The sequence below is a fragment of the Pelodiscus sinensis genome, chromosome 7 (assembly GCF_052426305.1).
Source record: "Pelodiscus sinensis isolate ZL-2025 chromosome 7, ASM5242630v1, whole genome shotgun sequence".
Taxonomy (NCBI): domain Eukaryota; kingdom Metazoa; phylum Chordata; order Testudines; family Trionychidae; genus Pelodiscus; species Pelodiscus sinensis.
The window spans coordinates 27,769,213-27,782,077 of record NC_143058.1 but is presented as its reverse complement, the minus strand read 5'-3'; the positions used below and the strand labels follow the sequence as shown (position 1 = coordinate 27,782,077).

The 12,865-nt window shown below is 44.6% G+C and overlaps 1 protein-coding gene across 1 annotated transcript in view; it reads right to left on the bottom strand.

Moving 5' to 3' along the window:
• Nucleotides 1–12,527, bottom strand: part of EPC2 (enhancer of polycomb 2) — a 125,143-nt gene extending 112,616 nt beyond the window's left edge. The window contains exon 1 of the mRNA XM_006135681.3: nt 12,114–12,527. Coding sequence (XP_006135743.1) covers nt 12,114–12,266 — 153 coding nt within the window. The 5' untranslated portion in view covers nt 12,267–12,527. The remainder of the gene's footprint in view (nt 1–12,113) is intronic.
• Between the last annotated feature and the right edge of the window lie 338 nt (nt 12,528–12,865).

Here is a 12,865-nt window from a genome sequence, read left to right as displayed (position 1 = left end):
CAGAGAACTACACTGACTTTAAAGGAATTCTGCCTCAGGCAATCAATGTCTAGAATTGGGGCCTAACTATCTAAATAAATAAAAAGATAGAGAGGACCGGAAATATTTATACAAGGAGTACTGTCAAATACCAAAAACAAACAAGAGGAAATCTTTTTTCTGTGTCTTTTCTAGTTCTAGTAGTCCTCACTGTTGCTTATAAGTTATAACAACAAAAACGTTCAGGATTAAAAAAGAAATGTAGTTTGTGCAAAATGAAAGCATTCCAGACCAGTGGTTCTCGAAGTGCGGTTTGCGGACCACTAGTGGTCTGTGGTCTCCTTCCAGGTGGCCTGCAGGTCGAACGCAGCTCACCCCTTATTCCCCCATGGAGCCGCAAGGCTTGGAGCACCAGCTCTGGCTTCCGGGCACACACGAGTTGAGAAAATGAAGAAAGCCCTGACCAGACCTAGCTCTTCACTTGCTTCCACCCCTGATATTTCCTAGAGCTGCCCCAACTCCCCACCTGCCTGCACAGGGATCCTGAGCAGAGCTGGGACACTACCCCCCATTGCCCCCCAGGACTGAGGCCCTGCCTGCTCCACCTGGCCTCGCAAGCATGCGGGAGTGGGGGGAGGGGAAATAGTAGCAATGGGGTGAGGGAGTCCACCCCCACTGCCCCAAGAGCTACCTTGGCTCCCTGCCCACTTTTACCGGGCATCACGGAGACCCTGAGCAGAGCTGCAGCATTCAGGTCCCACCCCTGCACTGCTGCTGTTCCGCCCGCCTCAGCCCTGCCAGCCTACAGAGACCCAAAGATGGGAGGAGGGGGAGGGGGAACAGACTGACCTGCCATCGGGGCCTGGCCAGGACCATCCCTAAGCAGCCACCACTGTGTGAGAGAGACAGGGGCATCAGGGGTGTTGAGGGCTGGGGGGTGTTGAGGCAGTGGGGAGGCTGGTGGAGAAGGAGGCAATGAGGTCCACCCTGAAGAGCCAGCCCTGTTCCTTGCCTGCCATCACAGGCAGCACAGGGACCCCACACAGAGCTGGGACCCCCATTCCTGTAGGAGGAGTGGGGGAGAGGGGGCCAGAGGAGGGGGAAGAGGAGGCAATGGAGGAATTGGAGGAATTGGAGACTGGGGTGTGATGGGATCATGCTCAGAAATTGTAGGACCTGGGGACACATGGTGAAGCGTGACCCTTCCCCACAGGCAAGGCTGTGCAAGGAGCAGAACCCAGAGACTGCTCAGGGAGCAGAGCACGGACAGAGGAACAGAGCACAAGCCCTGGACAGATGAAGGGGGAGAGCAGGCCTGGCTTGCTTTCGGGGAGGATAAGGATGCCCATGTTAGTCCGTTGCTCTGACATCATCTCCTGCGCTAACAAACTAGACCCCCAGCTCAGATAGGGACAGAACATCAACCTCTTTAGCATCACATCAGGGAACTGAGGTCAGCATTAACCAACAGTTCTTCCTGAAACCCATTCATTAACTGTGCAATGCTGCTTTTACACAGCTCCCCCCCAGAGGTAGCTGCATCTCAGCAACGAGCAGGGGATCCCTGAATAAACAACTACCCTACCCCACCGCAGGGCCAGCTGCTTCTCTGCACCAAGTGAGAGATCCCTATATAATCAGCCCTAGTTTCAATGCTGCACTATCCCGTAGCCAGTGAAGAGGGAGTCTTGCTGTGGGGGGATGCTGGGAGCCAAGGATAAATGAACTGGACAGTCATGGGAGTGAGGAGCCCAGGAGCTACTCGCTGGCCAGGAGAGAGCTGAGCTCCCACCCTCTCCCCACCTTGCTGAGGGAAGGGCAGGGCAGTGACACACTGTCCAGAGGCTTTCCCTGCTGCAACGGACATGAAGCCAGGTAAGCGTCCCCCATCATGTTCAGACCTCTGTACCTTCCTCACTCACTCTCCTCCTGACAAGACCTGGTACCCCAGCTTGCTCCTACACTTCCCCTTGCTCCTGCACCTCCCCCCGGCCAGATACCTACCCCCATCTTGCTCCAGCATCCACCATTGATCCTGCACCCTCCTCCTGGCCAGACACCCTACTCCCACCCACAGCCTGCTTCTCCACCCTACCTCCCACCCAGATGTCACACTCCTGCACCCCCATCCCTATTTCACTCACTGGCAGCCCTGTCCCGCATACTGAACCCTTCATGTTTGTCCCCCCCCCCCCCCGTCCCCCCAGAGCCTAAGGGGGTCCGCAAAATCCACTAACTCCGGCACCCGAGAAAAGTAAATCTGGCCTATGGGAACTCCTGAACCTCAGTCCTCCCTGTCCCTTCCCCTCGCCTCACAGGACTGGAGTGCCAGAGGAGCGAGGTGTCTCAGATGGGGGCCTCAGTGAGAGTTGGGGATTTTTGGAGGCTTTTTTTGCTTCTCACTTGTGTGGTCCCCGACTGATTTTTCTCAGTGGCTTCTGACCCAAAAAAGGTTCCCCACCCCTGCCATAAAGAAAGAAAACATTGAAACCTTGTGCGTTGGACATAAATTAATAATTTACTTTATTTAAAATGAAGTGAGATAAACTAACATGAGGAAGTTAAAACGCTTAATCTGTTTAATAATTTAAATTAAACCACTCTCCCAAGCTGCAGCACTTGCAAAATACCTTGGGCATAATTATGTAATTAACTGTGAGTTTCCATTAGCAACTCATGGTCCGCAGAAAGGTTTGCATTGAGCCAAGCAGTCCATGGACCAAAAAGTTTGAGAACCAGTGCTCTAGACCAATAATGATTGGCAACATGTGGCCCATCAGGGTTCTAAGTTTGGCCCACAAGATGTTTTGTTTACCACTGCCAGATTAGGCTCATTTCTGTATGCACAGATTTTTTTCCCCCTCCCCTTCTGGTATTACTGAAGAGATACGCATGTAAAGCAAGGGTATGTGAAATGAGGTGCATGCTGTTTGCACACAATACCGACTCGGAGAACTGTGCACCTCTTCTGCATCTAAAGTGCTTCTATGGTTCAACTGGCACACCCTGCAAATTCTAGATACGCAGGCGCAGTCGGCAAAACTACCCTTTCCTGGGAGATCATCTTTATCAGGAATGGCCAACCAATTAAAGATGAAGAGCCAAAATAGCTGTGGATAAAGTGCGAAGAGCCACATATTTATATATTTATTCTTATATATCATATATAGATCTATAGTTCACAAAATGTAGTATAAACACACTACAGGACATTTTGGACAAAAAACAATTAAAAAGTATCTAGTCACTTAAAAAATTCACAGCCAATCCATATATCTTCAGAGAAGTTGACAAGGAACAAACATCAAATGAAAAAAAAACCCTTTAAAAATACAGTATCAGAGGGGTAGCCATGTTAGTCTGGATCTGCAAAAGCAACGGAGTCCTTTGGCACCTTATAGACTAACAGATTAATTGGAGCATAAGCTTTCGTGGGCAAAGACCCACTTCGTCAGATGCATGCATTTTTCAAATACAGTAATAGTCTCACACTAAAAATAAAAATTAAAAAATCCCTGCCATGTATTTTAAATTTAACACTACTGATCTATAATGTCCTGTGAGTTTTTTTAAATTAAACTGAATTGAGAAGTAAATTAGCACAATCTGAAGTGCCTGTTTCATACCAGAGATCAACAAGCTGGAGTGGTTTCCTCATTATTTTAATTACGAAAATTATGGCTTGTTAATAGTTCTAAAAATTCAGGTCTGTCCCAGACTGCAAATACGAGAGGTTCAAAAACAATAAGGGAGAGACTCATATTTCAGAATAATTGCTTCAGCCTGGCAAACACTAGCTTTGAATTTTCTTTAAAGAAAATACAGTATAAACCAGGTACATGCTGATTCTTTTTTTGCCCTGGAATTTAAACATGACATCTGTGTTGGCTGCCTTATTCTGCATCTGTAAAGACTTTGAGTTTAAGGTGCTTCAGCCCCCTCTCTAACTCAATCCCCGTCCTCTCCCCCAGAGCCAGGTACTCCCAGCCACCCCTTCTAACTGAATGCTCTCCCCTCTCCGCCCCCCCCCCAAAGCCAGGCACTCCTAGCCCTCCCCGCTCTAACCCAAATGCCCTCCCTTTCCCTAGAGCCTGTACCCCCCCCACTCCTTCCCATCCCCCAGAACCAGGCACCCCCAGCCCACCCCCTCCCGCTCTAACCCAATGCCTGCAGCCACCGTCACCACACGCTTCTTCCTCCAGGCGCTGGAGCGCATGCGCAGAACCACCAGGTGCAAGCAGTCCAGGTGCATAGCAGAGAACTACCAAAAGCCGCATTTCTTTAAGCAAAGAGCCGCGGGTTAGCCACCCCTGATCTTCATGATAATCTTGCGGCTCACTGAGATGAATGAGGGCTACTCATGAAGCCCACTCATTAGTCTAGGCTGCCCACCACTGCTCTAAACCAGGGATTCCCAACCTGGGGTACGCGTACCCCCTGGGGGTATGAAAAGCTTGTCAGGGGGGTACAGGGAATATTTGGTAAATAACTAGATTATCCTAACTGAAATATTCCAAAAGTAGTAGTGTTAGTGAAAAAAGTTGTGGATTCTAGAGTCTAGAATCTATTGCCTTTCATATTGAATAGGGGGAATGGGAAGGTTTACTAAAAGCCAAGGGTGTATGGGGACCAAAAAAGGTTGGGAACCCCTGCTCTAAACCAATTGCCTCAGCTAGGGAATAAGTATGCTGCTTTGGAAGTCAGATGATGAACTGAAATAAGGTTTCCAAATCAGAGAGTTGAGGAAGATGAACAAAAACAAAACAAAACAAACAAAGAAAAAAAAAGGAAAAGGGGGGGGGGGGACAGAGACAAGAGAAAGACACACATAATACAGAGAGACAGATGAAGGGAATTCAATTCACTTTGCCTGCACCTAAAATTACAAGATGGGTTAAGTGAGTACTGAAAAAGGTATCCTCATATGACTGAGGGGAAGACTGCAAAAATGAAATGTACCCATTTCAATTTTATGATTTCCCCCATTCATACTTTAAAAATATCCTGCATATTAGCATCTACCGACAACAACTTACCTCATTATTTTGTAGTTTCTACTTTATATAACTTTTGACTTTAAATATGAAGTCAAGTCTAATTATAAAAAGAATGAATGTTCAAATTAAATTTCTGAGTTAAATGTCTAATAGCACTTAAAACTGCCCAGTCACTATTATAAATTATTCTGATGGTTTTCTGCCTGTAATTACACAAAGGAAATTGGAGGCACTTCTTAAAACTCCAATTATTTTTTCATTTATTTTCTGGTTGAAAAGTAATTTTTACCTAAAAGGTATAACAATAGCATCTGAGACAACACTTATTCTAATTCAGACTTGATAGCAAAGTGCCAGTAAATTCATCAAGTACTTATGTACTATACAGTTTTTGGTATTAAGATTATGCTGAAAATCTACTTAGCATAGAAGGTATCGGACAACGCTTCTTTCTCCGCACTGTCACTAAACAAAAAACATTGTCAGTTATGACATCATAAATCCAGATTAGTTCCATTTAAATCAAAATAGTTTCTCCAGATTTATGAAATTTTATCTGAGAGCAGGATGTGGCCCACAAACTCAATTCAGAGTTAAAATTATGTACATCAGTAGACTCAGATCTTGCAATACAATCCCACAATCCCTGAACACACAACTCCCATGAAAATTATAGATAATGTAGAAACACAACATCTGTCCCCTGATATGTTGAAAGTTATATCAGCAAGGATACAAGACTGCTACTAAAATATTGAAAAAGTCAAGATACTTCCAAAATTTCTGCAAAGATTCACCATAAACACTGTAATATTAATATTACTCTGAGCAGTACTTTACTACCTAAGTTATGCCCACTAAATTCACTGGGATTGCTTTTGGTGTAAAGTATTTTTCAACATAAACAGCATCACAATCTGGACTGTGTGACAATGTAATATAAAGTAGGAATAGTAGAAATGAGTGGTAAAATTTTAATACAAAATTAAAACCTCCCATTCTAATCACAATATAGATTCTTCTTACTTTATTAGCATTCAGCATGTATCAGAATAAAACACATACCCAGAATTTATGAAAAAAAAACCTTTACTCATGAATGAAATTACTCATATGAATAAGTATGTATGAGGATCAGGCTGTTCTTATGCAAGCCAGGCCCCACTAAAAATCAACAAAATTCCCATTGATTTCATGGGGGCCAGGATTAAACTCTTCAAGCAAAGTTTAATGTGTCTCCATTCAGTACTTTTAGTCTCAGCACAAACAGAAAGACCATTACAGGTAACATCTGATTTTGCTATGATGATAACAGTATAAACAAATGTGAAATACTATGAAACGTATTTTGGTGAAAATTAAGATTCAGAAAAATTCAGTGACCTGTTATGAAACAACAATAAATAAATAAATAAATAAACCACACAACTTTTCCACACATTCGGTCCCACTAACTTCATCGAAGATTCATACAAGGAAAGACATTTATGTGCAGGAATGGAAGCAGAGAAACATCTTAATTTGCTGCTTCTACAATGCATTTAAGCCATCAAGCTACCCTACTTTCCCAAACCTGAAGAACTCTGTATCGCTCGAAAACTTACCCTCCTCCCCCCCTCTTTCCCCCACCACACCCACTACAAAAAAGATATCATCAAACCCACCCCGTCTCTCTAAAATCTCTAAGTATGACTAAAACGTTTAACGGTCCAGTCCAAAAAAAAAAAACCAAACTAACAAAAAACCAAGGAGAGACCAAACCATACCTCCTTAAGGTCTCACACACACACGCAAGCAAAACTGCACAAAGTAGATCTAAAGTACAAAACACTGATAACCTCCCCGATAACACCATTCTTGGTACCATGGACGTAGAGGCTCTATACACCAACATCCCACATGAAGACGGAATACAAGCAATTAGAAACACTATCCCAGAGAACACCACTGCCAATCTGACAGCAGACCGATGTAACTTTGTTTCACCCACAATTATTTCTAGTTTGAGAACAACTTAAACCTCCAGATCAGAGGCACAGCCATGGGTACACTCATGGCCCCACAGTACGCTAACATCTTTATGGCTGACTTAGAATAACGTTTCCTCAGCTCCCGTCCCCTTTACCCCTTCTCTACTTACGCTACATCGATGACATCTTTATGATCTGGACGCATGGCCAAGAAACACTGGAGACATTCCACAGAGATTTTAACAACCTACACTCCTCCATCAACCTCAGCCTGGACCATTCTACACGAGAGATCCATTTCCTGGACACCACAGTACAAATCAACAATGGAAAATTAGACACCACTCTCTACAGAAAACCCACCGACTCATACAGTTACCTACATGCCTCCAGCTCCCATCCAGAACACACGATATGATCCATCATCTATAGCCAAGCCCTTCGATACAACCGCATCTGCTCTAATCCCACTGACAGAGACCAGAAACTTCAGGATCTCTACCAAGCATTTATAAACCTCAACTACCCACCCGAAGAAATAAAAAAATAAATTGAAAGAGCCAGACGAATACCTAAAAACCATCTACTTCAAGACAGACCCAAGAAAACCAACAAGAAAGAAAACCTTCCCCTCTCATTCCCCTTCTGTTCTGAAATTTAATTTGATTTGTCCTTTTCATAAGTGTTCATTTTTTGGATTGTATCTTTTGGTATATATGGATGTGACAATTTTCTTCCACTATTTGATCTGAGGAAGTGGGTCTGGCCCACGAAAGCTCATCACCTAATAAACCATCTTGTTAGTCTTTAAAGTGCTACATAGTCCTGTATTTTGTTTCAGCTACACCAGACTAACACGGCTACATTTCTATCACTATCACTGAAGTAATGCTGCAATCTTCAAAGTCTTTTACTGGAACTTTTTCCAATAAATAAGAACATAAGAATGGAAATACTGGGTCAGACCAAAGGTCCATCTAGCCCAGTATTCGGTCTGCCAACAGAGGCCAATACGAGGGATCACGACAGGGGAGGTATCATGTTAAGATTACCTGTCACCCACCTCCAGAGAAACAGAAGCTAGGGATACTATTCCTACCCACCCTGGCTAATATTCATTGATGGACCTAACTTCCATGAATATATCTAGCTCTCTTTTGAACCCTGTTAAAGTTCTAGCCTTCGTCGCATCCTCTGGCAACGAGTTCCACAGGTTCACTGTGCGCTGAGTGAAGAAAAACTTCCTTTTGTTTTAAACCTGCTGCCTATCAATTTCATTTGGTAAACCCTAGTTCTTTATCATGGGAATAAGTAAATAACTTTTCCTTATTCACTTTTTCCATACCAGTCATGATTTTATAGACCTCTATCATATCCCCCCTTAGTTTCTTCTTTTCTAAGCTGAGAAATCCAAGTCTTTTTAATCTCTCCTCACATGGGACCCATTCCAAACCCCCTAATCATTTTTGTTGCCCTTTTCCGAACCTTTTCCAATGCCAATATATATTTTATATGACAACCACACCTGTACGCAGTATTCAAGATGTGGGGATACCATGGTTTTATATAGAGGCAGTAAGATATTTTCTGTCTTATTCTCTATCCCTTTTTTAATGACTCATAACATTCTATTTGCTTTTTTGACTGCAACTGAGTAGATATTTTCAGAGAACTATCCACGACTCCAAGATCTTTCTCTTGAGTAGCTGAAGCCAAATTAGTCCATCATATTGAATATACAGTTGGGATTATTTTTTCCAATGTGCATTACTTTATCAACGTTAAATTTCATTTGTCACTTAGTTTGGTGAAATCTTTTTGAAGCTCTCTTCACAGTCTGCCACCTCACTGTTTACTCCTTTCTCTAGATCACTTAGGATGGGTCGCAGGACTGATCCTTGGGGGAACCCCACTAGTTACCTCTCTGCACTCGGAAAACTTACCATTTATTCCTACCCTTTGTTTCCTGTCTTTTAAACAGTTATCAATCCACGAAAGGACCTTCCCTCTTATCCCATGACAACTTACTTTACGTAAGAGTCTTTGATGAGGGACCTTGTCAAAGGCTTTCTGGAAATCTAAGTATACTATATCCACTGGATCCCCCTTGTCCAGGTTTGCCGACCCCCTCAAAGAACTCTAGCAGATTAGTAAGGCATGATTTCCCTTTACAGAAAGGCACCATGTTGACTTTCCCCCAACAAATTATATTCATCCATGTCTTTGACAAATTTATTCTTCACTCTAGTTTCAACTAATTTGCCTGGTACTAACGTTAGACTTACTGGTCTGTAATTGCCAGGGTCACCTTTAGAGCCCTTTTTAAATATTGGCATCACATTAGCTATCTTCCAATCATTAGGTATGGAATCAGATTTAAAAGGATAGGTTAGAAACCACAGTTAATAGTTGTGCAATTTCACATTTGAGTTCTTTCAGAACTCTTACGTGAATGCCATCTGGTCCTGGTGACTTGTTACTGTTAAGTTTATCAATTTGTTCCAAAACCTCCTCTGATACCTCAATCTGGGACAATTCCTAAATTGTCACCTAAAAAGAATGGTTCAGGTTTGGGAATCTCCCCAATACTCTCAGCCGTGAAGACTGAAGCAAAGACTTCATTTAGCTTCTCCACTATGACTTTATCATATTTAAATCTAATTCTCAACCTTCCATTAAAAACAATTTTCTTGCACCAGTGGACAAAAGTGTAAAAAGTAAAGGTAGTAAAAACAGTTGCAAACATAGTGAAAACAATCTTAATCAGTAGATCTTGAAATTCAATGAGAAATAATAATTCAATGAGAAATGTAATGAGAAATAATGATGACATTGTTATATATTATACCACACAAATCTCAGTATGTAATGACCTTAGAATTTAACATATACACATTCCCTCCCATTTTAATGTAATGGGAGCACTTATTTTGTTCATACATTAAAAATCACTTACACATTAAAAGGATTTTATAATATATAAGTTAGCCCAATACCCTCCCCGCCCACACACACACACACACACACACACACCTCTAGTGTAACAATAACACAGGCAATTTATGACATTTTCTCCTCAACAACAGAATACAGAACTCAGAAAATTTGTATTTGATGTATTTACTTAGTTTAACAAGTAACATTCTGAACACTGGTATATTTTAAGATTCTAAAAAAAATACTGATAAGGTAAGATAATGGAGATTGCCTATCTCCTAGAACTGGAAGGGACCTTGAAAGATCATTGAGTCCAGTCCCCTGCCTTCTCAGCAGGACCAAGTACCATCCTTGATGAATTTTTGCCCCGAACTCCTAAATGGCCTCCGCAAGGATTGAACTCACAACCCTGGGTTTAGCAGGCCAATACTGCCACTTACATTTTTTAAAAGTCTAAATCAAGAGTCATGTTTGCCTTTTAAAGAGCTTCCATAATTCACAAACAAGCAATATGTTGCAAGGTCTGCTACTGTGACTTTTAAATTACATTTTACTGCAAAGGAAAAGTAAAACGTACAATCTCCAAGTTTGCTTTAAAATTATTGTTTTATGTTTATACTGTTCAGAATGTTTTATGGCTGTCTGTTTAAAATTATCTAAATACACACATATATTCCAGGGCAATTGCAACCTCTATGATCAAAATACAGCGAGAGCACTCTAAGCGTTGATCACAAGATTTCTTTCAATATTCTACTGTATTGAGAAAGCCAATCAGAGAGAGTTGGAGCCTTCTTCTGACAGCCACAACCTCTGATAAGCCAATCCATGCACATAGTGGGCTGGCTACAAGGCGGAGACAGAAATTCATTGAAGAAATTCTTATGGGTGCATTTACTCTCCACTCTGCATACAACTACAGCAAGTCTGATGAAAACCTAGTAGTGCAAGTGGTAGTCTTGAAGACTACAGTCAAGCAGCACTGCAATCATGGACAGCAAGTATTCACAGTGCTGTCCTAATGCTGACAAGACTCCTCTTAAAATTATTTTCTGGTAAATATACAGACAGCAATGTATCTCTACACACAGCACTGCAAAATTGGACAGCAAGCATTCTACAGGTGATACGTTTCCTAACATTGATTAGCTTACTTAAAATCATCTTAACACTAAACAGCATGTTGTATACTAGAAAATCTAGGTCTAGCTATAGATCCAGTTAGAGCTATGCAATGGTATTTCACATATTCAACACACAGTTACCATTTTTCTTAAACATATAAATACAGAGCATTCTTACAGCAGTGATGATATATTTACAACTATACGATCTGCAACAGCAGACAGCTGGTATTCTACTTGCAACATTTACAAAGCCTTTCCTAAAGAGTGTAAATAATGCAGCCTGCACCCGAGTGTGTGTGTGTTTTGCAGGCTGCAATATCACCCCAAGCACAGCAATGGAAAGATAAAAAGAAAAGCTCCAAACATGTTATTTTAAAATATTGACCAACGAAGCACAAAAGCTTTACATTATAATGCCCACGGCCGCTACAGCACCGCGGCAATGGACAGCTGAGCTACTGCAAGCCATGCATGCTCCCGACACTGATGCATCAGTTAACAACCAAACTCAGAAAGTAAGTGCAGTCTGTATTTGACAGCTTGAAATATAATGTGGGAATAGGGTCTCCCACCAAGTTATTTCACTCTCGAGTAGCGTCAGGGACGCTGATACCCATAGTATGGCAGCTTAGAAGCAGGACACACTTCCATTTTACAATGCAAAGCCTTCCTGACTGCACGGAAGGAGCACAGCGTAGACAGCCCCCTCCACTCCCCTGCTGCCTTGGAGTCCCACATACACAACAGTGAGGAGTGCAGCAGCACAAGCACGCTACGCCAAGAGCGGCCGGCGCGCACACTGCCGCATTCAAAGATGCCTCTTGCGCCTACTTCTCCCTTACGCTAGCGTAAGGGCCTCCCCGGCTAATCAAAACACTCGCGAGTTTGGACGCAAAGAAGATGGCGGAGCAGAGCCCGCTTACGGCGTCGGAGGAGAGTTTACGCTGCGCTTCTTGCGCAGGACCCATAAGGACCACGCAAGGCTGCGGCGTTCAGCGTGCGTAGCGCGCTTGGCGAATACCAATGGCCTATTTCCCGGGAGGGGAGGGGAGGGGAGGGGGTGTCTGATAAACAATGGTGCCCCCCCTGCGCGGCTCCCTTACCGATTCCTCCTCCTTCTCCATGCCCGTGGGCATCTGCGGCACGGCCCGGTTGATGGAGACGCAGTCGTTGAGGTCGGGCATGTCCTTGCCGCGGTAGATGGGCAGCGGTTTGGCGGCGTCTAGCGCCCGGGCTCGGAAGGAGAGTTTGCTCATTGTCTCCCCCTCACAATAACACCCCGGGGCCGGGCGGGCGGGGGGCCCCTCACTGCGGCCGCGCCGCCGCCTCCCAGCCGCTCCCGCACGCGGCCCACAACACCATGGAGAGCCCCGCCGCCCCGGCTCAGCTTCCCGCAGAGCCGCCCGCAGCTCGCCGCGCACGCCCCGCAGCCCTAGATCCGCGCCGGGCTCGCTCGATCCGCTCCCTGCGCCATGGCAAACATGGCGGACATTAACCAAAGCGGCCAGCGATCCCGGCAGCCAACGCGAGAACTAGCGGGCGGCGGGGGGGGGGGAAGGATGGTGAGGGAGTGAGAGGGGGCGCCGGGCTGCGCGCGCAACCAGCCTGTGGCGAGGGCTTGAGGGAGAGCGCGGCGGGGGCAGCGCGACCCTGGCTGCGGGGTGAGGGCTGGGCAGGCGGCCGGGGACAGGAGTTCGTGTCACGGGCCGAACAGGTGCGTTCACCCGACTCCTCAAGCATCCGACGCGGTGACCTGCTCGAGTGCGTGTCTGTGTGTACACACTCCTGCCCTCACGTGCGCCCGGCCCCGTCCCACGCGGAGAGCGGTGCTGCTGCCCGCTGCGCAAACACCTGC